Source organism: Amphiura filiformis, chromosome 11, assembly GCF_039555335.1.
Source record: "Amphiura filiformis chromosome 11, Afil_fr2py, whole genome shotgun sequence".
Classification (NCBI taxonomy): Eukaryota; Metazoa; Echinodermata; class Ophiuroidea; order Amphilepidida; family Amphiuridae; genus Amphiura; species Amphiura filiformis.
This window is the reverse complement of record NC_092638.1, coordinates 61,356,623-61,379,217: the sequence shown is the minus strand read 5'-3', so window position 1 is coordinate 61,379,217 and position 22,595 is coordinate 61,356,623. Positions and strand designations below refer to the sequence as shown.

General features: G+C 35.0%; 1 protein-coding gene across 1 annotated transcript in view; it reads left to right on the top strand.

Annotated features, from left to right (window-relative positions):
* Positions 1 to 22,595, top strand: part of LOC140165108 (uncharacterized) — a 453,311-nt gene that overhangs the window by 358,667 nt on the left and 72,049 nt on the right. Inside the window, exon 4 of the mRNA XM_072188535.1 lies at positions 5,596 to 5,619. Within this exon, the coding sequence (XP_072044636.1) occupies positions 5,596 to 5,619 (24 nt within the window). The remainder of the gene's footprint in view (positions 1 to 5,595; positions 5,620 to 22,595) is intronic.

The following is a 22,595-nucleotide window of genomic DNA, read 5'->3' as shown; positions in this document are numbered from 1 at the left end:
TCAGAATCTTCAAGAAATTCACAAAGTTAAGGGCTGGGGTATGAGCGTTTGGACAGTATTTATTGTGGGACATTAGAGCACATCAGACATATCGAATTGCATTCTGAATACGAAGAATGTCCTTCTGATATCAAATAATTTTGATTTTTGAAATTAGCAATGTAATACACATTTTATGGCAAATCATTAAAATTGATATTTTTGATATTTAACAGTACTTGAAGTAAACTTTATAAATCTGATGATTTATACTTAAAGTGTATGTAGGTGGGATGAAAAGCCCGACGATCAATTGAAAATTTTGACCTTTTCAGTATTGAAGATATGGATTTTTTCCCAAAACACCAAAAAAAAAATAGGTTTTTTTGGGAAAAAAATCCATATCTTCAATATAAAAGGTCAAAATTTTCAATTGATCGTCGGCTTTTCCTCCCAGCTACATACAATTTAAGAATATATCATTAGATTTATAAAATTTATTTCGAGGACTGTTATATATCAAAAATTTGAAAAATATCAAATTTTAATAATTTGTCAAAAATTTGTATTATATCGCTAATTTCAAAAATGAAAATTATTTGATATCAGAAAGACATGCTTCAGTATTCAGAATGCAATTCGATACATCTGAGGTGCTCTCATGTCCCACAAAAAATACTGTCGAAACGCCATAAACGCTCATTCTAGATCCCTTAAACCACTCATGAAAATAACCTGTTCTACAGCATCAAACAGTGTAGAAGAGACAGCAAATAATGATACTTATGTACTTGAGTGCAATCCAAATATCCTCAGATATTCATGTTCCATATTTCTCAAGAGGTGGCATCTGTGCAGATATGTTCCTTAGGATACCCCAGGAGCTGAAGTTCTGGAACAAGTTAAATGGTTATCTCTTGATAGTCTTTCTTACATTACAGAGGTGCTATGATTCAAATTTTACCTAGTTATTTTGCATTATTTATTTTTCCTACTGCTTATGTATATGTTTTTAATTTCACATTGTATATGTTTTTAATTTGATATTATATCTTTGTTTATATTTGTTGTAAAACATGGCCCCAGGGAAGACCAGCTCAAGGGCTGATCTGGGCCTTTCCATGTATAAATAAAATTTGAATTGAATTGAATTAATTGAAGACAAGGGGGAAATCAGGATAAAAAGTGAAGTGAAAAAAATGCTGAATTTATCATTTCCATCATGAAAAAGTGAAAAAATGTGGTATTCATCATTTCCATCATGAATTTGCATGAAATTTCCTGAGGTAAAAAGTGTACCATTGTCTACAATGTCATGGTTAAGCCCCTGAAATGTATTGCTTTTTTGGTACAATTTTGCTTAAAAATGCTTTTTCTGGTCGGGCACTTTATACACTGCAAAACAAGTGAAAAGGGATGTTTTTATGAAAAGGATAGTTTTCTTAACATGGTCAACTTATTTAGGGTCGTTTTTCAAACATTTTGTAAATTAGTCAAATTATATATATTCTCTTTGGCTAAAAAGTATTTTTTGCAGGTAAACTGAAATTCGTTTAGGGGGGGTTAAGTCATATAACACATTGTAAGTCAAAACTGTTAAAAATCCTATTGATGAGTCACAGCAGGTTTGAGTTTTAAAGAAACTTACTATGTACATGACTGTAAATGGGCTATTCCAGTTGAAATCCATACACCCCTATGGAAGACACAGGGAGTATGCATTTCAAATGGGGTAACCTAAAATGGATGATTCCATTTGAAATTCACACTCCCTGTGTGGAAGATTATGTCTTCCATAGGGGGTGTATGAATTCAACTGGAATAGGCCAGTGTTAGTGAAATCCACCTCTGGTCAATTATATATGTAAGATCCTTAACCTTTCATAAACTGAGTTATCTGTTAATGCCACGGTAAAAATACCGGTGCTTACTATGGACCACAATGGCCTCATCCCAATGGCATTGTTCAATAACCTCAATTAAACAATCATAGTGCAAAATTTGACCTCAAGTTGCAGAGTATGAGTTTTAATACCCAAATTTTCAAAGGTCAGTCAATGAATGTGCAAATGTATTGCATGGGGTTAAAGAACTGTGCTCCTGATAGATGAGCATGTTGTGGATCCCAGTGTTACTTCTGTATAAGTTGACAATTGTTGATATGGGATAAATAATTCTGTGGAATTTAATAAGAAATAATACGATTGAGAATTGACGCTTGGTTGAAAGCACTGACCTGAAATATGTCCTCAAGGGTGCAATTAGATTCACTGGACAAAAATTAAATAATATTAGCTTATTAAACTAACTAGGGTGATGCATCTAATGAATAAAAGATTGGCTGCCATTTCAGTATCAACTCACATGAAAGTATACACTCACATAGCTATACGGTAAGGTAAAGGAGACGAACCTATATATAAACAGTGAACGGAGTGCCCATCTCTCTTTCATTAGCAATTGGGCCAGACTCCTTATGTAATGTTGCTGTAGTAGGATCGTTACACCTCCTCCACAGCGAGTCTGTTACCTTCCCAGCCGCATGCCGGTACCCATTTATACACCTGGGTGGAGAGGAATAATTGAGATTAAGTAGCTTACTCAAGGGCACATCATGATGGCATGACCGGGGCTCAAACCCGCTACCTAGAAAGCTCACTCACAGAGTTGCTCTCTGAGTCTCTCTTCAGACCTGTGTCAGGGGGATATTTTAGTGTCAGCACCTGTAATTTGTGAGGATATCACGATCTGAAGGAACCAACGCAGGTCTAACATGCTCACATATACACCCCTGCATATCAAAATACACCCCCACACACAGTGATATCTGAACTTTGGTAAAGACATATATGTAGGTTATGCTTGTGACTCTGTGTAAAAAAAAAAAATTACACACTCATTACTATATTATAACAAGGTAATCAATATTTCACTTCTAAGAAGTTTATGATAAATGCAATTTGGTAATAAAGTAGGGTATATCCTGATAAAACAAAACCCAAATGTCTCTATATATAAAGTAAAAAATGTCACCTACGACATCAGTTGATATACCCAAAATAATCCCACTTCCTATAGAATCTTATAAACCTCACACTTCAATACCCAGAGAAGTCGCCCCCATTGATGAACCCCCTGAGCACTACCTGCCGATCTAACATTGCCTCTGATTGATCAGTTACATGATACCTTCACTTAAATCACCAATCACAATGGAGCTTTGCTAAAATACACCCCAATTTTTTTTGTGTGGTGAAATTATTCTAACAATGTTGCTGATTGGTCCAATTGATAATGAAAACTTCATTTTGGCCAATCGGCAGGTAGTTCTCAGGGTTAAGACATAAGTACCCAGGGATGAAATGCCTAGAGGGTGACCACATATACCTTTTTGTACTGTATAGTTTCTGAAGATAAAACAAAAGAATCAAACTCAATTCATTTGAACATTTTGAATAATTAATAATTTAACAGAACTAGTTACGCGATACTGCATTTCATCCTCGTTCAATTTCATTTCCGATGCGGTGGTTTGGTATTTTTTCCTGAAATCTATATCCACATATCCACAGAGGCTTATTTTTAAATCCTTTTATCCTAATTATGTCAGCCTAAGTGACAGGTTGTGGGTAATGCAGGAATAGGGATCAGAATCTAGCACGAATATTTTGTGCATTATAATCTCTGTGATGAAATTGACTGTGTGAAGTGAGGTGGTGTTATTGTCTTATGATAGGGTGGCAAATGTTGACACACATTATCTGATATATTATATAGTCATATATTGTTTATTTTACATCCATCATCATTATCTAAAGTATTATTAGCATTATCATCTTCAGGTTATCATCATCACTAAATATCATCATCATCATCATCATCATCATCATCATCATCATCATCATCATCATCATCATCCATGGTAATGGTCATCATCAACAATATCTATCATAATCATCAACATAAGTCATCATCATCATCAACATCAACAACAGCTATCATCATCATCATCATCACCAATATCAATCATTGTGATCATGATGATGATCATGATGATTATCTTCATCATCCATGATGATGATGATCATCATCTCTAATATCATCATCAACATCAACATCACTCTTGGTAATAGTCATCATCAACAATATAAATCATAATCATCAACAACAACATCAATCATCATCATCATCACCTGTATCACTCATCACCATCATCATCACTAATATCTATCATTATTATGATCAACATCACCACCATGGTAACAGTCATCATCAACAATATCAATCATCATCATCATCATCACCATCATCATCATCATCATCATCATCATCATCATCATTATCATTATCATTATCATCATCATCATCATCATCATCATCATTATCATTATTATTATCATCATCATCATCATCATCATCACCAGTATTACTCAAAATCATCATCACTAATATCAATCATAATTGTCAACATCACCACCCATGGTAATAGTCACCATCAACAACATCAATCATCATAACCATTATTGTCATCATCATCATCATCCTCATCATCAATCATAATCATCATCATCATCATCATCATCATCATTAATACCAATCATTACTATCAACATCACCACCTCGGTAAGAATCATCATCAACAACAATATTACTCATCATCATCACTAATATCAATCATTTTTATCAACATCACCGCCCATGGTAATAGTCATCATTAACAACGTCAATCATCATCATTATCATCATCATCATCATTAATACCAATCATTACTATCAACATCACCACCTCGGTAAGAATTATCATCAACAACAAAATTACTCATCATCATCACTAATATCAATCATTATTATCAACATCACTGCCCATGGTAATAGTCATCATCAACAACATCAATCATCATCATTATCAACAGTATCACTCATCGATGTCAACATCTGCATCATCATCACCATCACCAGTGGTAGGAGTCATCATCATTATTATGTTTTTGAATGTTAATTTAAATCATCAATCATCGTTCATCATCTCTTATATTACAACATCCATCAACTCTTATATTATATGTATGTCTTTTTTAAATATTTTAAGCAAAATACCTCCTCGCCTCTCCATCATCCCACATGTGCACAGAAATTTGACAGTAAGCCTCTAACTAGGATTCTCAGACGGAATTCCTTTTCCTCATATTCTTGGATCCAAAGTGTCAGATGCACAAAGTGAATAAATAATATCAAAACCAAAAAAAAATGAGAGAGGCAGCATTTGTCACCACCCACCCACACGGCTAACTCAGCGGCAATCCCATGATGCAGCAGACTCTGAGTAAAACTTGGTACAGCTTGGATTAGCTTACAAGTTAGTCCATCAGTCAGTCTTGACTAAATGAGATGCGTATCTTAGCAACCACTTGGGAACTATAAATCCCTTATGCTCAGATCAAGTCGTAATTGCTTGTGGAATTCTCATCTTTTCTCTCTCTGTTCTCTCTCATTTCTCCGTTAATGCCATTCTCCCGTTGTGTGGATATCATACCTGGCGTGACTATGGGGGACCCGGCTAATATTTGCCTGCTAAACCACACTGGTTCTGTTAACAACATGCCGCCGGACTTACAGAAATGGAAGCCGTACTTTGAGAAGGTAAGAGGAAATCGTTTTTTTTTTTTAAAAGATGCTTTATTGTTTTGTCCTGCCTCGTGGCAAATCCGCCAGTATTTACTCATGTAATTTATGCGTGTTGTTGCGACCCTCGCTAGCTTACGGCCAGGCAAGATGTGAGCCATGTGAATGAGTCAGCACTGCAGTCATTATTAAATATTTATCCCCCGTTTTATTGTGCGACTTTGTAAACCTGCTTTTGAATTGTTTAAAGGTCATCTAATACTATAGGAAAATAATGCGCCTTCTTTTTGTACTAAGGATTTATTTTATTGGAATGGGATGAGGGATGTACCGGTATGTTATAGGACAGGTGTTGTGCCATTTAAGGGTGGTATCAACCTAGAAACTTTTGGGCCGTATTACAGTTAAATTGTTGGGCTAATGTATATGCTATAAAAGTGTACAAATTTAGAATGGCGACAGTTTAATGGATTCAACTGTGATATCAAATTTATGTAAAATACTCAATTTTAGAGAAAATCATACAACATTTTTTGAAAACATACAACAAAAATTGTTAGTATTTTTTATTTTTATTATTGATTTTCAAAACTAAATATGAAGATCTAGGAATGCATTTTTTTGCATTTTTGGATTTTGACCAACTTCACCAAAAATGGTTGAAATTCATGATTATTTTTTCAGAGCATTAGAGCATTTTCAACCATCTTTGGTGAATATTTCTAAAAGTTGGTTAAAATTTTTGTTAAAAATAGATCTTCAAGGAAGAGGAAAACATGAAAAAGTGTCAGATATTTTTGGTTTCATCTTTTTTCATGCTATGATATTTAAGTTAAAATATTTAAAGACTTTAAATTCTTTAAATATTTTAACTTAAAAGAACTGTTGGTTCCCAGCAATCTCATAACCATTTTGTATGAATGTTTAAAAGGTCATCTAATAGAAAATCTAATAGGAAAATAGTGTGCCTTCTTTTTGTACTAAGGATTCATTTATTGGAATTGGATGAGGGAAGTACTGGTATGTTACATGATTATAGGACAGGTGTTGTGCCATTTAAGGTTGGCACAGTTTGATGAATTGATGAACTGTGATGTCAAATTTATGTAAAATACTCAATTTTGGAGCAAATTATAAAACATTTTTGGACAAAATACAAAAAAATTTGGGGCACTTTTCATTGATTTTCAAAACTAGATATGAAGATCTTGGAATGCATATTTTCATATTTTGGATTTTGACAAAAATGGTTGAAATATGGGTCAAAATCATGATTTTTGTACAGATTATTTCCATTACTGAGCATTTTCAACTATTTTTGCTGAATATTTCTGAAAGTTGGTTAAAATTTTTTTAAATAAATAGATCTTCAAGGAAGAAAATTTCAGATTTTGTTTTTTTGGTTCATCTTTTTTCATGCTTTGATATTCAAGTTAATATTTAAAGATTTGGAAAACCTGTTGGTACCCAGCAATCACATAACCATTTTGTATGACAAAAACACTACAAAATTGTTTATAAAATGTTCATAAAATGTTGATCGTAATTTTTTTGTGAACGTTTTGCCTAAATATCAAGTCAACAGTCAACATTTACAAAATATGTTACAATGGTTTGCAGCAAGTTTAAAACAATGTTTTTAAAATTTTATCTTATTGTTTAACACCCTTTAGGCTGCAATCACATAGAAGTATACTATTCGGGTATACGGTGTACGTTTTGCAGGTGCACACGTATAGCTTAAATCGCGCAAGGCAATTTCATAGTACCGGGTCACATAAGGCTACGATCACATAGAAGTATACTATTCGGGTATACGGTGCACGTTTTGCAGGTGCACGCGTATAGCTTAAATCGAGCAAGGTAATTTCATAGTAGCGGGTCACATACGAGGGCACTATTCGAAAAGGCCGTATACCTATATAGTATAGTATAGTGGGAATCGTGCGTGTTCGATTTTAGTGCAGCGTATACCGTCCTAATTTTAAAACTAAACCATATGTGGGTAAATTCATTTTTCTAAATAGATGCACTATCTAATTCTGCACATTATGACACCTCATTGAATGCAATGTGACCTCAAGAAGTAATACAAGTATTTGATTAGACGAAGAAAATTGGTAAACTGACCTATACTCACTATTCGCTATGTATACAAAATACGCTCATTCGATCAGGCTGAGTTCACATAGTATACTCCTATATGAACTCAGCCTGATCGAATGAGCGTATTTCGTATAGCGAATACCATATACCGTATACATCTATGTGATCGCAGCCTTATATAACCGGATATTTCAAAGTTTTCCGGCAACCTGCTGACCCTTTTGTAACCTCTTACATCTAGTGATGTGTGCAAGAATGTGTCAGGGGAACATGAAATTGGATATTCCAGTTTAAATCCATACACCCCCCCTATGACGACATCACTTAAATCTCCCACACAGGGGGTGTAGATTTCAAATGGAGTCACCCATTCAGGTAACCCTATTTGAAATTCATACCCCTGTATGGAAGATTAAGGTCATGTCTTCCATATAGGGTATATGGATTTAAACTGGAATAGACCTATGTCATTCATTCTTACAAATGCTGAACATGAAATCATTTTACTTTTTGCGAGTTTGAGAAAACTGTAAAGTTTGAAAACTAAGCTTGAAAATTACACCAAATTGTCTTTTTATCACCTATACATTTGAAGATATTATGCTAAAACTTCTCTAATTCTTAGTCAGTGGTTGTAGCTTAGCTTGTTAGCACTGAATTTCATTGGTTTCTGCATGCCGTCTATCACATGGTAAACGGCAGCAATCGTGTCGTCACGGAAGACACTTGTCGAAACGTGTGTATGTAGCGTGTTCTATAATAATATGCGAATGAGATTGCAGTACGCGCAACTAAAAGGGTAAACAGGTTTTGTTCATTTCAGAAAAAGGGGAGTTTTCATGATGGTAACTTAATTTTTGCTAAGTAAAACAGTGTTTAGTGATTAAAATAATGTTTAAATGATTAAGAATGTGCGCTGGCATCCACAACTCATGTGCCTGTCATTCCTGTCGTGTATTCTCTAAGTAATTCTGAGAAACAAGACACTGGATAATTTTAATTTGATGTGTTATCAATCTATTTCCCTTCCATTTCCAATCATGTCATAAATACTTTCATGCTTTAATATTTTAAGGGAAGGGGTACATGAACGTTTGGACAGTATTTATTGTGGGACATTAGAGCACATCAGACATATCAAATTGCATTCTGAATACAAAGAATGTGCTTCTGATATCAAATAATTTTGATTTTTTGAAATTAGCAATTTAATACACATTTTATGGCAAATCATTAAAAATTGATATTTTTGATATTTAACAGTACTTGAAGTAAACTTTATAAATCTGATGATTTATACTTAAAGTGTATGTAGGTGGGATGAAAAGCTGACGATCAATTGAAAATTTTGACCTTTCGTATTGAAGATATGGATTTTTTTTCTTACAAAACACAAAAAAAATAGGTCTTTTTGGGAAAAAAATCCATATCTTCAATATAAAAGGTCAAAATTTTCAATTGATCGTCGGCTTTTCCTCCCAGCTACATACACTTTAAGAATATATCATTAGATTTATAAAATTTATTTCGAGGACTGTTATATATCAAAAATTTGAAAATATCAAATTTTAATAATTTGTCATAAAATTTGTATTATATCGTGAATTTCAAAAATGAAAATTATTTGATATTAGAAAGACAAGCTTCATATTCAGAATGCAATTTGATATGTCTAAGGTGCTCTCATGTCCCACAAAAAATACTGTCGAAACGCCATAAACGCTCATTCTAGATCCCTTAATATTTTAACTGAGGGGTAAATTTAGGGGATATCCTCTATGCTCTCCCCCTGGCACCGCCACTCTACAAGATGGATGTTTTGCAGGGGCGTAGTAAGAGCCTCGGGGGCCCAAGGACAAGGAGCAGTGTGGGGATAGCCGCAGTCTGTGGCCCTCACGGACTTAGCGAGCGCATAGTGCGAGGCGTTCAATCGAGCGCGTCAGCGCGATATAGCAACAGAGCCCGAAAGTAGTGCTATGTGCAATGTGGGGACCTTTTAACATCTCCTCTATCTGCCTTATTTCAGTTTCACTTTTGCTTGGGGCCCCTTAACCCTCAGGCCCTTGGACTTTGTCCACCCGCTTGCTATCATACCCCTGATGTTTTGGTGGATCTGCATAACAAATAACAGGTATAATTAGATATGCTTCAGTGGTTTCTGTTGTTTACGGGAATTGGGTTTATACATGCTCTTGATTTCTGACTGTCTGAGCTGCAATCAGACTTAATTGCTGCTAACGTGTGAACAACATCACTCTAACTGCATTTTAATGCCTCAATTATGAGCTTTAATTAGATGGTAACTTAATTACAGACTGAGATTTTGTCTCATAGAGAAACCACTTAGAGAAAACTCACAGAGGTAGTACTAAATCTGAACACAGAAAGCAAAATGGTCACTGTGTCATTTTATTTGGTTAGTTTAATAATTATTGTGTAAATCACAATATTTGGGGCGCATAATGTTCACAATTTTGAGAGTTCTTGCATTTTTTCAATTGTATGAAAATGACCATGTTCAAAAGGCATTCTATAGATTTTATATAAGCTGATATACAGGGTGTATCAAAATAAAGTATTAGATTAAAAAGTATGAGGTGTTTGGTCAAAATGATGCTTTTTAAAATTTATTTTCATACACCCTGTAGAGTAACTCATGCAGTGGCAGACCATATACGGATAAAATATCATGTGGGGGGAGTCTGCAAACATTTTTGTGCAGGGATGTGCCACACAGACTTTCGGATGTTGCACTTTTTGCTGTTTTTACAAGCCATCAATATATCATTTTTTTTACAAAATGCACCAAAATTTGCCCAAATTGGATGCTTTTATGGGCACTTTTGCCCAAATGGGCACATTTGTCTCCACTGAAAACCCACTCATTATTAGAAATAATAGATAATATGGTGGGGTTTTTAGATTAACCTTTTAAATTGAAAATTTTTAGCATAATTTGAAATTAATATGCCAACAGGTATGTTTCACTCCATTCATCCTTGATGACACTAAGGCATTCTATAGACCACTTGGCATCTGACGTCATTGCCCGGCAGTATGGGCGCGCATTATGGCAATTTCAATTGTTCTTTGCCCTGCAGTGCATTTTAAATCGCCCGCCACATTTCATATAGTACATGAAAGCCATTGAACAGTGTAGCGGCTCGTTCGAGCATATCGATAGAGGAGTCCCTTGCCTTTGTTGATAAACAGTGATGTCAAGTGGTCTATAGAAACTCCACATGGATGAGACACTGATATAAGCTGATATAGAGGGTGTATCAAATTAAAGTATACAGTTTGAAAAATGCCACTAGATTAAAAAGTATGAGGTGTTTGGATGATGCTTTTTAAAATTTATTTTCATACACCCTGTAGAGCTAGCAACTCATGCAGTGGCAGACCATATACGGATAAAATATCATGTGGGGGGAGTCTGCAAACATTTTTGTGCAAGGACCAGGCGGCGGATGACATGATCGAGCCGGCAACTTGTGAAACCGCCCGGCAGTATGGCATTTTCCAATGTACTCGGTTAGTTTTGTGGGGTTCATTATTGAACCCCAATGGTATTAGCTTGTATTTATATTATTTATCAACATACCGTAAACGTTCGCCTAATGGCGCTTTTGGATTCTTAGAAATGTGAGAGCGCCATCCTTGTAAAATCTCAACAGCATTAAGGATACGTGTATGTTAAATTGAGCAACCTGGACATAATGCTTCAGAAAAAAATATCGTGACATGACCAAATACTTTAGGTCACTAGGTTAGTTTCTAGAGCAGCAAATGTTTTGGGGTTTCTTCAGGTATTCTTTCTCAAAGTGCCATTGGACTTAATTTGTAAATCGATTCATACGTTATACCTAACTAATTTTGGTAAATCTTTTTATAACATTGTAATTTCTTCATATTTTTTAATATTCTTCAGTTCAAAATTACACCCTTCTATTGTCTGACCCGTTAGCTCAGTCGGTAGAGGGTGCGCCTTGAATGCCTGGGCTTGAATGGCGAATGGTACTTGTTCGAATCTTGGTTTCTGCCCCCACTTTTATGTGAAGAAGGGTCAAGAAATGTTTTTGGATTTTTGTCCCCATTTTACGAACGAATAGTGTGAATTTTTTTTAATTTAATTTTTATTTTATTATTTTTTTAAGATAAATAGGCACTGCGAACAAACGGCAACAAAAACCGCTGACAAAATTTGCTCCATCTGCTACCTATCAATGCGTGATATATTCCACTACATTTAACAGTTAAATGACCTTTGAAAAATAGAACGGCCTCAATGTTTCAAATTGTGTAACTACATTACTTTATTCATTTATGCATTATAAATGATCAATTATTTTTTCTTTTCTTAAAATGATCGTACCAAAGTAGATCAGACCATTGATCATATAACTATCAGACACGAAGTAGTTACGTAACTCCGTGATGGTATCGGAACCAAGCACTGTTTGTATGGCGATCATTACGATCACGCTATTTTGGTATGCCTTTTTTGTGTACTGATTGTTTCGATCGTGGTTCATTACTTAAGCGTGTGATCCCGTTGACATAGCAACATTACGTAACTTCGATACCGAGCTTGATACTGAATAGTTGTTGAGTGCACATATAATATGGAAAGCCATTGGGGTATTGTGTGCCTTCCAAAACGCCTTATTGTGGAATCATAGCCAGTATTCAATGATAGCGAAAGATGCCTTGCGTTTATCGCTTGGCTCCAAACAAAGGATTTGAATCGGTTTCTTCCCTGTAATCATGGCGCAGTGCAGTCCATTCAATCAAATGTTGTCATCAACCTATTTGATCGTAGTGCATTTTGTTATGTGTGTGAGACGAACTGTCGCGGTAGATGCAATCATGCTTTTGTTGAATGCATTTGAGTAGTCCGCCATATTTACGGGATGATACGTCATATGCACAGCCTCTATTCAGTTGGTCGTTGTATGATTTTGTTCGTTCACTCATTCAAATTTTATTTATATCATTTGAAGACTGAGCCTATTATGATACATCCTCCGTGGAACAGTTTCAAACAAATATAGCTAGGGATTATAGGGGTAGAGGTTATCTTTTGAATCCTCTTAGAGGGCTATCATTTTTTTCGGAAGGGGGTCCCAAATTTACCAAAAGTCTGCGTCAATAAAATTGCGCACCCCCTTTTTCTTTAACATTAAATTTTATGATCCCAAACCCCAAAATTGTATTGAAATCAGTCCTTTTTGAATAAAATAACACACTTTTTGTGGTCATCGTGTGACTCCCTATACATTTTGGTCATAAAACATTTTATGACCCCTCCTATTATTCTTTCCAAGACTTTATGACCCCCGTATATTTGAGACCCCCCCCCCCTTTCGAATGAAATGATATACCTCTTATGACCACTGATGCATAAGCAAGGACAATAGCTGAATTGAAAGACTTGTCGCACGCGACAGTTAAATCTCACACACATAACAAATGCCTATACAATCAAATAGGTTCATTACAACATTTGATTGAATGGATTGAGTTACTCTAAAATGAAACGATAAAAACAAAAAATCATGAAAACAGACACATACAAGATAAAATAATAAAATTATATAAACAATGTTAAAGATAAAATCAAGAAAATAGAGAATAAAATTTCCTCAAATCAGAAAAAAAACATTGACAGACATCATAATCTGTCAGAAATTACTGCATGAGATTCGAACCATCAATCTTCTCCACAAGTTCTCTTTATCTCGCACTATAGTCTAATGCTCTGCTCACTGGGCCACAACGTATCAGGTGAATGATTACCGCATTATCATGAACAAGTTTGTTCGATCTTGTTCATAATTGTGTGTGTCGATAGGTTTCATCCTTTAACTACACGTACCCTTAATGATCAATGACAATAGTCGGCTTTTACAGGGATGGCGCTCTCACATTTCTAAGAATCCAAAAGCGCCATTAGGCGAACGTTTACGGTAGGCCTATTTGTTTGTGATATTTCAAGCGTTTTAAAATTTCAAAATAATCCCATTCAATTACACGGTTGACGATGAAAATTTACTGAATTTAGAGAATGCAATGCGGCCACCACCTGGCAAGGATGTGACACACAGACATTCGGATGATGACTACATTTTGCTGTTTTTACAACCCATCAGTAAACCATTTTTTTTTACAAAATGCACCAAAATTTGCCCAAATTTGATGCTTTTATGGGCACTTTTGCCCAAATGGGCACATTTGTCTCCACTGAAAACCCACTCATTATTAGAAATAATAGATAATATGGTGGGGGTTTTAGATTAACCTTTTAAATTGAAAAATTTTAGCATAATTTGAAATTAATATGCCAACAGGTATGTTTCACTCCATTCATCCTTGATGACACTAAGGCATTCTATAGACCACTTGGCATCTGACGTCATTGCCCGGCAGTATGGGCGCGCATTATGGCAATTTCAATTGTTCTTTGCCCTGCAGTGCATTTTAAATCGCCCGCCACATTTCATATAGTACATGAAAGCCATTGAACAGTGTAGCGGCTCGGTATGTTTCACTCCATTCATCCTTGATGACACTAATGTATAGCAAGTTGTTTCTTCGAAAAACCCCAAGTTTATTTTGAAGTCAAAGTAGATTGTGTATATCAATAAAAGCCTCCAGCCCTTGTAGGTTCTGTTCGGAATACATATTTCTATATCGTGACTTATCGTCATTATTAATTCAAGGATTTGACACCGTAAGTATCATGAGAAGTCGGAAAATGTGGACTAGGAAATGCAATGCAATAGGGAATAAATTAACATCAATACCAACATGATCTGACTTTATCTAGCTCCCTTGCTTCAGGAAATAGATGCATGCTTGGTAGTTTTATGGTCCGAGGTGTTTACAGATAATTTAATCATACCTGTGATATAACGGTGCATGTGATTGGTCAAGAACCATACTTAGTAATTTTATGTTTAAAGGCAGATGGTCTGAGGTGTTTAAAGGAAGTTTATACACACCTGTGATATAATGGTACGTCTAATTGGTCAAGGTCCACTCCCCGAAGATCATTTCTCCCATACTCTGCAGCGGTCATTTGGAATTCCCTGCAAACACATGTAGCTTTAAATAAGAATTTGCAGAATTTTAAGCTGGAGGTTAATAGCTATACCTATTAGCGTTACTTTTTGCTCTCTTTGATGGCGTTCAATCCGATCTTAGACATCTGAGGTTAGTCATATAATTGTGATGTGAGCAAGCAAAATGTGTCGGATGTCAGGAATATTGATTTGAGATGGCCATTAATGGTATTCAACTTTCTTTGAATTTTATCGTTCTGAGCAACGTTATGGCCAAATCTCTGGAACTGTAAATCTAATTATGATGGTTAAAGGTGGTGTTTTTTCTTCCTTGGCCTCTTCCCAGGAAAGAATAAATTACGTGCACCAAGAATCTCTCCTGAGAATTCACAAAGGAGGAAAGATGCATCCAATTATGGATATATCAATATGGAAATGGATTAGTGTGGTAGTATTTTGAGAGATTGGCAGAATTTATTTACTACTTTCATTAGAAACCTGTATAATCTCATCTCTAGGGTTGCTCAGTTCAGTGACTTATAATCTCATCCCTATGGCCAAGTTCAATGACTTATGATAGGAATTCGTCTTTGTCTGTGGAACACCTGAAGATTGGTAAATAAAAATTCATTCACCATTTTCATTACTGAACCTGTATAATCTCATCCTAGGGCTAAGCTCAGTGACCTATGATAGGAAAGTGTTGCAATTCATCTTTGTCTGTGGAACACCTGAAGATTGGTAGATTATGTAACTTTCATTACCGACTTGTATGATCTCATCTCTAGTGCTAAGTTCAATGACCTATAATAGCAAAGTGTTACAATTCATCACTGTCTGTGAACCACCTGTCGATTCGTAGATTATATAACTTTCATTACCAACTTGTATGATCTCATCTCTAGTGCTAAGTTCAATGACCTATAATAGCAAAGTGTTACAATTCATCACTGTCTGTGAACCACCTGTCAATTCGTAGATTGTATAACTTTCATTACCGACTTGTATGATCTCATCTCTAGTGCTAAGTTCAATGACCTATACTAGCAAAGTGTTACAATTCATCACTGTCTGTGAACCACCTGTCAATTCGTAGATTGTATAACTTTCATTACCGACTTGTATGATCTCATCTCTAGTGCTAAGTTCAATGATCTATAATAGCAAAGTGTTACAATTCATCACTGTCTGTGAACCACCTGTCAATTCGTAGATTGTATAACTTTCATTACCGACTTGTATGATCTCATCTCTAGTGCTAAGTTCAATGATCTATAATAGCAAAGTGTTACAATTCATCACTGTTTGTGAACCACCTGTCGATAATTTCGTAGATTGTATAACTTTCACTACCGACTTATATAATCTCCTCTCACACTTAGTTCTGCTCAGTCCAATGACCTATGATAGGAAAGTGTGGCAATTCATATTTGTCTGTGGACCACCTGAAGATTGATAGAATTTATTTACCATTTTAATTACCAAAATTGGATAGTCTCAACTCTAGGGCTAAGCTCAGTGACCTTTGATAGGAGAGTGTTGCAAGTCATCCTCAGTTGTGAAGGAGTCGATGATTGGTGAGAGTAGCAAGGCGGTAGATCCAATTATTTTGTGAAGATTGGCATGATTACTGTGAATGTCAAATTGTGTCAGGCATTCAAGCTTGAATGATATGATAGTTTGCCAATTGAATTTGATTGGAATTTTGTTACATGGTATATAGGATAGCTTCGTTGAGTCTATATATCTGGCACGTGGTTGAAAGGGTCATATTATTGATATGAAATTATGCTTCTCGTTAGGTTCATTATCACCATTAGTGTCACATTAATTTTTCACATTACTCTCCATTCCAGAAAAATACAGCACAAAATTTGTGGGATTATGAAACAGCTCAATCCATATTCATTTAGAGAGATAAAAGAAAAAGTTCACTATTTTACTAATTTCGTGAAAATTGAAAAAAGAGGCAAAAACATTTTCGGCATGTTTTCTGACAAAGGGTCACAAAAATCACAGTCTTGGAACAAATCTAAACATTCAAAATCTTGAGTATATGCCGATATTTTGCTCAAATTGTCACTTATTTGTGTTAGGCCTACTTTAATCAAATGGTTGGTTATATGAATGAAACATGTCTTTTCCAAAAATTAGAATGCATAAACTGAAATTAGTCTGGGTAAAAGTCTTTGGGCCTGATTGTCACAGCATACGAAAAACACCCTAAAAACGTATGTTTTTAGCCCTTATTTACAAAATTTGGCCAAATATTAAAATTTGACTTTATTGCTAGTTAGGACTAACTACACTCTAAAAAATACCTATTCAAAAATGAATAGAATCTATTCAAAAATGAATAGAATCTATTCAAATTTGAATAGGTAAACATGTACGCCGGGCACTTAAGAGAATCTATTCAAAATGAATAGAAAATTCTATTCAAATAAATGATCCCAAATTCTATTCAAAAATGAAGAGGTCACTTGTCAGAAAATGAATAGTTTACTAGTTACAGTTGATTAGAATCTATTCAATTTATTTGAATCTTTTGACTCGAGTCAAAGGGAACGAATTTGGGGAAATATGCCTGGAGATGCATCATCTCTTGTCGCTTCGCTAAGAGTGGAACACTACGACTCATCACACCGTGGTGTTGAATAGCCATCAAGTGTGTTTGATAACATAAAATTACTGTCTAGAAAGGGATAGCAGAAAAGGTATTTGCTTGAAAATATAAAATCTATGGTGTTAAATAGCGTTTGCCCTGTTTTCTTCATCCGTGGTTTTGTTTCCTATTATTTCAACTGAGTATAATATTTAGGATTTAGAGAAGATCCTCCAAACACTTTCTTACCAGTGCCTATGTCCCCACCGTACTGTACAAATGTGTAATGGCGGCCGACCAAGAAGCAAAAGACCCCGGATACAGCAGCGTGCGTGCTTTTGACCAATGAAATCCCTCATTATCGTTGACATCATTTTGATGAGTGTGTCGATTCAAAGTTTTCTGCGATGTTGATACTAAATCGCATCAAATGGTATGATTCGATTTAAAAATGATAAGGGATCTATTCAAATTGACAAGTTTCTATTTTTTTTAAAATGAATAGACTTTCTATTCAAAAAAATGAATAGGCCGTCATTAGAGTGTAAAGGATTAGGATTTAGCTATGTTTCATTTGGCAAAACAGGATAATATTTTTATTCAAAAAGATTAGTGCTGTATTTTATTGGACTAGGGAGTAGTTTCACTTATTTATATCAGGCGGATTTATCCGCCTGATATACTGTGAAGCTCCAAAATCTTCTCTTTCTTTCTTCTTTAGTAGAACCAAAAATTTCTACTAGTGGCAGATGCTTGCACCAATTTTGACCAAACTTGGCCACAAGAAGCACTGACCCAAGCTTAATATAACTTCTACACAGATAGGGGTCAAAGGTCACGTAAGGGTTATTAGGGGTCATTTTGTGAAAATCTTAAAAATGCTACTGTAGTACTGCTCCTTTAATTTGTTAATGTCAAGCTTTGAAACAGACTTTCGAGGGAAATTATATGGGCTATATTCCATGCAGTTGACATCCGTACACCTTAATCTTCATCAAATGGGATTCCATTTTAAATATACACCCCATGTGTAGAAGATTATGGCTATGTCTTACATAGGGAGGTGTATGGATTTCAACTGGAATACCCCAACATTTCCACTAGAAAGAAGACCATTGTTTAAAGATGAAAAAGATCTTTAATGTTCAGATGATTTTTGACCTTTTCTTTATCTCTATTAAAGTCCCATTCAGTGATCCCAGTGAAAGTGTAAAAAAATCAAATTGTTTATAAAGTGCTTCAAAGTGAAGGATGAGTCATTCAAATTGTCATTTGCTATTATTGAAATGAAAAATTGGGCAAAATACGAAGAAAGCAGCAGTGTTGATGATATTGAAGCCCCATTCAAATACATTTAGCTAATTTATATACTGTCAGTATATAAATTACAGATTCATGTAAATACCTTTTGTCTTAATTACATGGCTTTCAGCTGAACCACAACTTAAGCAGATTATGTTAGCACATCTATGACAATGACAACAGTACCAAAATCTAAATTGTGATTATTTTTATGATCGTCCGTTTGGATGATCAAATCACTGAATGGGCCAAATTCATTTCAAACCATTGTGCATTTTTATATAGCCTCAATAATAAAACAAAACTAACAAGTGGATGACTAAATCAAATATTAATCTATGCCTTATTATGAATTCTTTACATGTCCTTACTGCTCCAGTTGTTTTTTATTGATAACCTGCCTGGCAATAGGTGACTTCTAAATCCCAAGTATCAATTACAAATTAGTATACAGGTATTTACTGCCCTGCAGGTGCTCCATGCTCATTATGAACCACAATGGCCTTATCCCAATGACATAGTTCAATAACCTCAATTAAACAACCATAGTGCAAACTTTGACCTCAAGTTGCAGAGTATGAGTTTGTGTACCCAAATTTTCAAAGGTCATTCAATGAATGTACAAGTGTATTGGGGTTAAAGAACTGTGCCCCTGATAGATGAGCATGTTGTGGATCCTAGTGGCTGTATAGCCGGATATTCAGTGTTCATTTTATGCGATTTTAACAGTTCTGAAAAGGTATTATTTTCTTTTATTTGTGGTTTAAGGCAGGTCAGAGGGGTGCATGACATAGTGGTGTTTGGACTCAAATATAAATACAAATAAAGCTGACACACAATTGAAATGTATGGGATCAGTAAGTTCAGATCAGTTTTCAAATTCCAACCATACAAATAATAATTATTTTACAAAGGAGGTCCCAATTGATGTGAGGGACTCAAATATAGAGACAAATAAAGCTGACACACAAGAGGAATGGTATGGGGTTCTATAAAGGAGACCCAAGACTTGATATAAATGCTTTCATTTCCACCACATGTGCATGATTTTTTTTTGAGGGGGAAATGCTCAAAACTTTTGATATATTTTTGTTTTTAATTCAAGAACCACAAAACCGATGGAAATATAAATGTAATTAATTAACTTCCTTGACTCATTAATTACCTATAACATGTACAAGATCAATATAAACATCTCAAAAAAAGTAACTACCCCCCCCCTTAAATAATGACTATTATTCAAAAACAGGTGATTGTATTACAAATCTGTTAAATGCGTTGGAAGCAGAATTTATTTCTGCACATTTTGACACCTCATTTGTAGTAATTGACAAAATATTGACGTCACAGCGTACATTTAAATCAACATAGCCCAAGATTTGAAAGTTGCAGTAAATTCTATTGATTTTGCATTCAGTGTAATGGACGGAAATCTGTGTAATGATATCTGAGTGTTTTTGTATTGTAAAAATTTGTATGCAAGTGCAACTTTCAAATCTGGACCTCACTACATTAAATTGACTGGTGTTTTATTGTTTTCTGGGCTATCGTATCAAATGAGGTGTCAAAATGCGCAGAAATAAATTCTGCTTCCAACGCATTTTACAGATTTGTAATACAATGGCCCCTCTTTGAATAATGGCCATTATTTAAGAGGGGTTAGTTACTTTTTTTGAGATGTTTATTAATATTAATAAGGCACCACATCGACTTTGGTCCTATCGGTGCTCGGTTAGGTACTGATGACTTAGCAACACTCCCTGGAGATGTAATACATTGTATCAAGCATAATAATTAACAGTTGCATAGTGTTATTGTTTTTCATTTAAATAAAAAAAGAAATGAACTGTTCAAAAAATGTTCAGGGTACAAAACTACAATAAAAAGGGCCATCGGTACCTCTCCATTCACCGATTGCGCTATAGGACCAAAAAAGATGTTGTGCCTAAGTACACTGCAGTTTGTTATAAATGCAATTAGATATATTAGAAAAACAATTCATATGATTAATGGTTATACATAGATCTGAACAAAATTAAAATCTTGTCAAATTTCAAATAACAATTGAGCTAGCTACAGCACCATTGGTGCTCTTGTTTAGTTAAATGGCTAACACTGGACAAATGGTTCCTGCCGTCCCACTCCTAACACTGAAATCATTGAGACATGACCGCTTTATTTTTATACAACCTGTGACGCAGACAGAACACCCCTTGTTCTTAATTGATTACCAAAAATGGTATCAACTCTCTGTGGTCTGTAGCCATTTTAGAAAAACACACTTCCAAATTCAACACCCCATTTCCCTGCTGTGTTGCATTCTGACGTAGGAGCAGCTCACAAATAGAACTCCTGAGTCTATTTTGAACGAACGCTGACGCAAGCCCGGGGTTGCGGTCATGTTTACAGGATCGCTTTCGTATGAAGTTGTTGTCAATGATGCAGAAATATTTTGTGGAAATTAATAAAACAATATTTCTGAAGCTTATGAAATGGTGCGTATATTATATAACAAGTGTGGTGAGATAAGGAGTTATGAAATATGTATATGTGATTGGTGGATGTATTATACAAATAGAGAGGCGTTTGAATGCCAACAACAAGTTTGATAGTGTATTTAGCTATTCCAGTTGAAATCCATCCACCCTCTGTGAATGACATGACCTTAATCTTCTACACATGCAGTGACCCTCTATGGATGACATGATCTTAATCATGTAAACAGGGAGTGTGAATTTCAAATGGGGTTATCAGAATTGGTGACTTCATTTGAAATCTACACCCCCTGTGTGGGAGATTAAGGTCATATCTTCCATAGGGGTGTAGGGATTTCAACTGAAATAGCACATTATACAAATAAAGAGGTGTTTGTATGCCAACAACAAGTTTGCTAGTGCATTATTCATACAACTACCCTCCTCAGCAAAAACCCAGTATCTGCTAATATTAACTCTCTCCCCGCGGGTGTTGACTGCAGACGACAAGTTTTTACAAAAATTCTAAAAATCAAAAATTTCAGAATTTTAAATTTTCATGACTTAATTTGGGATCAGCATGAAAAATGCATTAAAATGAGTACAAACAAGCTAGGGGTGTGCTACTGAGAATTTGATAGACCCATCAGTATACCACAAGTTAAAATTTTCGGCCATATTTAACACATTTTTTGTGTTTATAGTTTTCCCCCAAATTTTTGGGATGTCAACAACTTTTTTCATTTTCATTGCTTTTTTTCATGATGTGCTATTTTCCAACAAAAAATAAATAAATAAATAAAGATTAAAGCCAGACACCTGTTTCTTAAGTAAAAAGATAGTATCTATTTTGGGTAATTTATGCAGATATATGCCACCTCATGTGCTATCTTATCAAGATAGGAACTCAAATAGTACAATGTGCTATCTAACGAAGATAGCAAATGTATTATAGACTTTTTTTCACTTAGTCAAAATTGGGTCTGAAAAACTGTATGAATGTAAACTGCAATTTTACTTGGTAGGACAGAAATGAAACACAGCTCACCTGAAAGCTTTGAAATGGATGCTATGCAAAACTAACTCAGTCCAAAAGGAAGGAATTTTCTCATATTAATGGGTCATAGTGGACTGAGTGAGATTTTGGAAACCACTCTTCAATTGAGAGTTGTAAAATGCATTGGGCAAGCTGTGGAGCAGCCATTACTTGCCCAACTTGTAGTTGTTAATTTCATCCTCAATCCAGCATTTTGCAATTTCTTGGAATTTAAATCCAACAAGAATCAGCCCAGTTTGGAACATAACAACTGGTCTAATTTGGACAACTGAATTTGGACAACTGATGAAAGTGCATAAATGAAGCTTCATAATTCCCCAAACCTCAAATTTTAAACCTTTTATAACTCATAATAAGATATAGTTATGAATAAAAGAAAAATTATG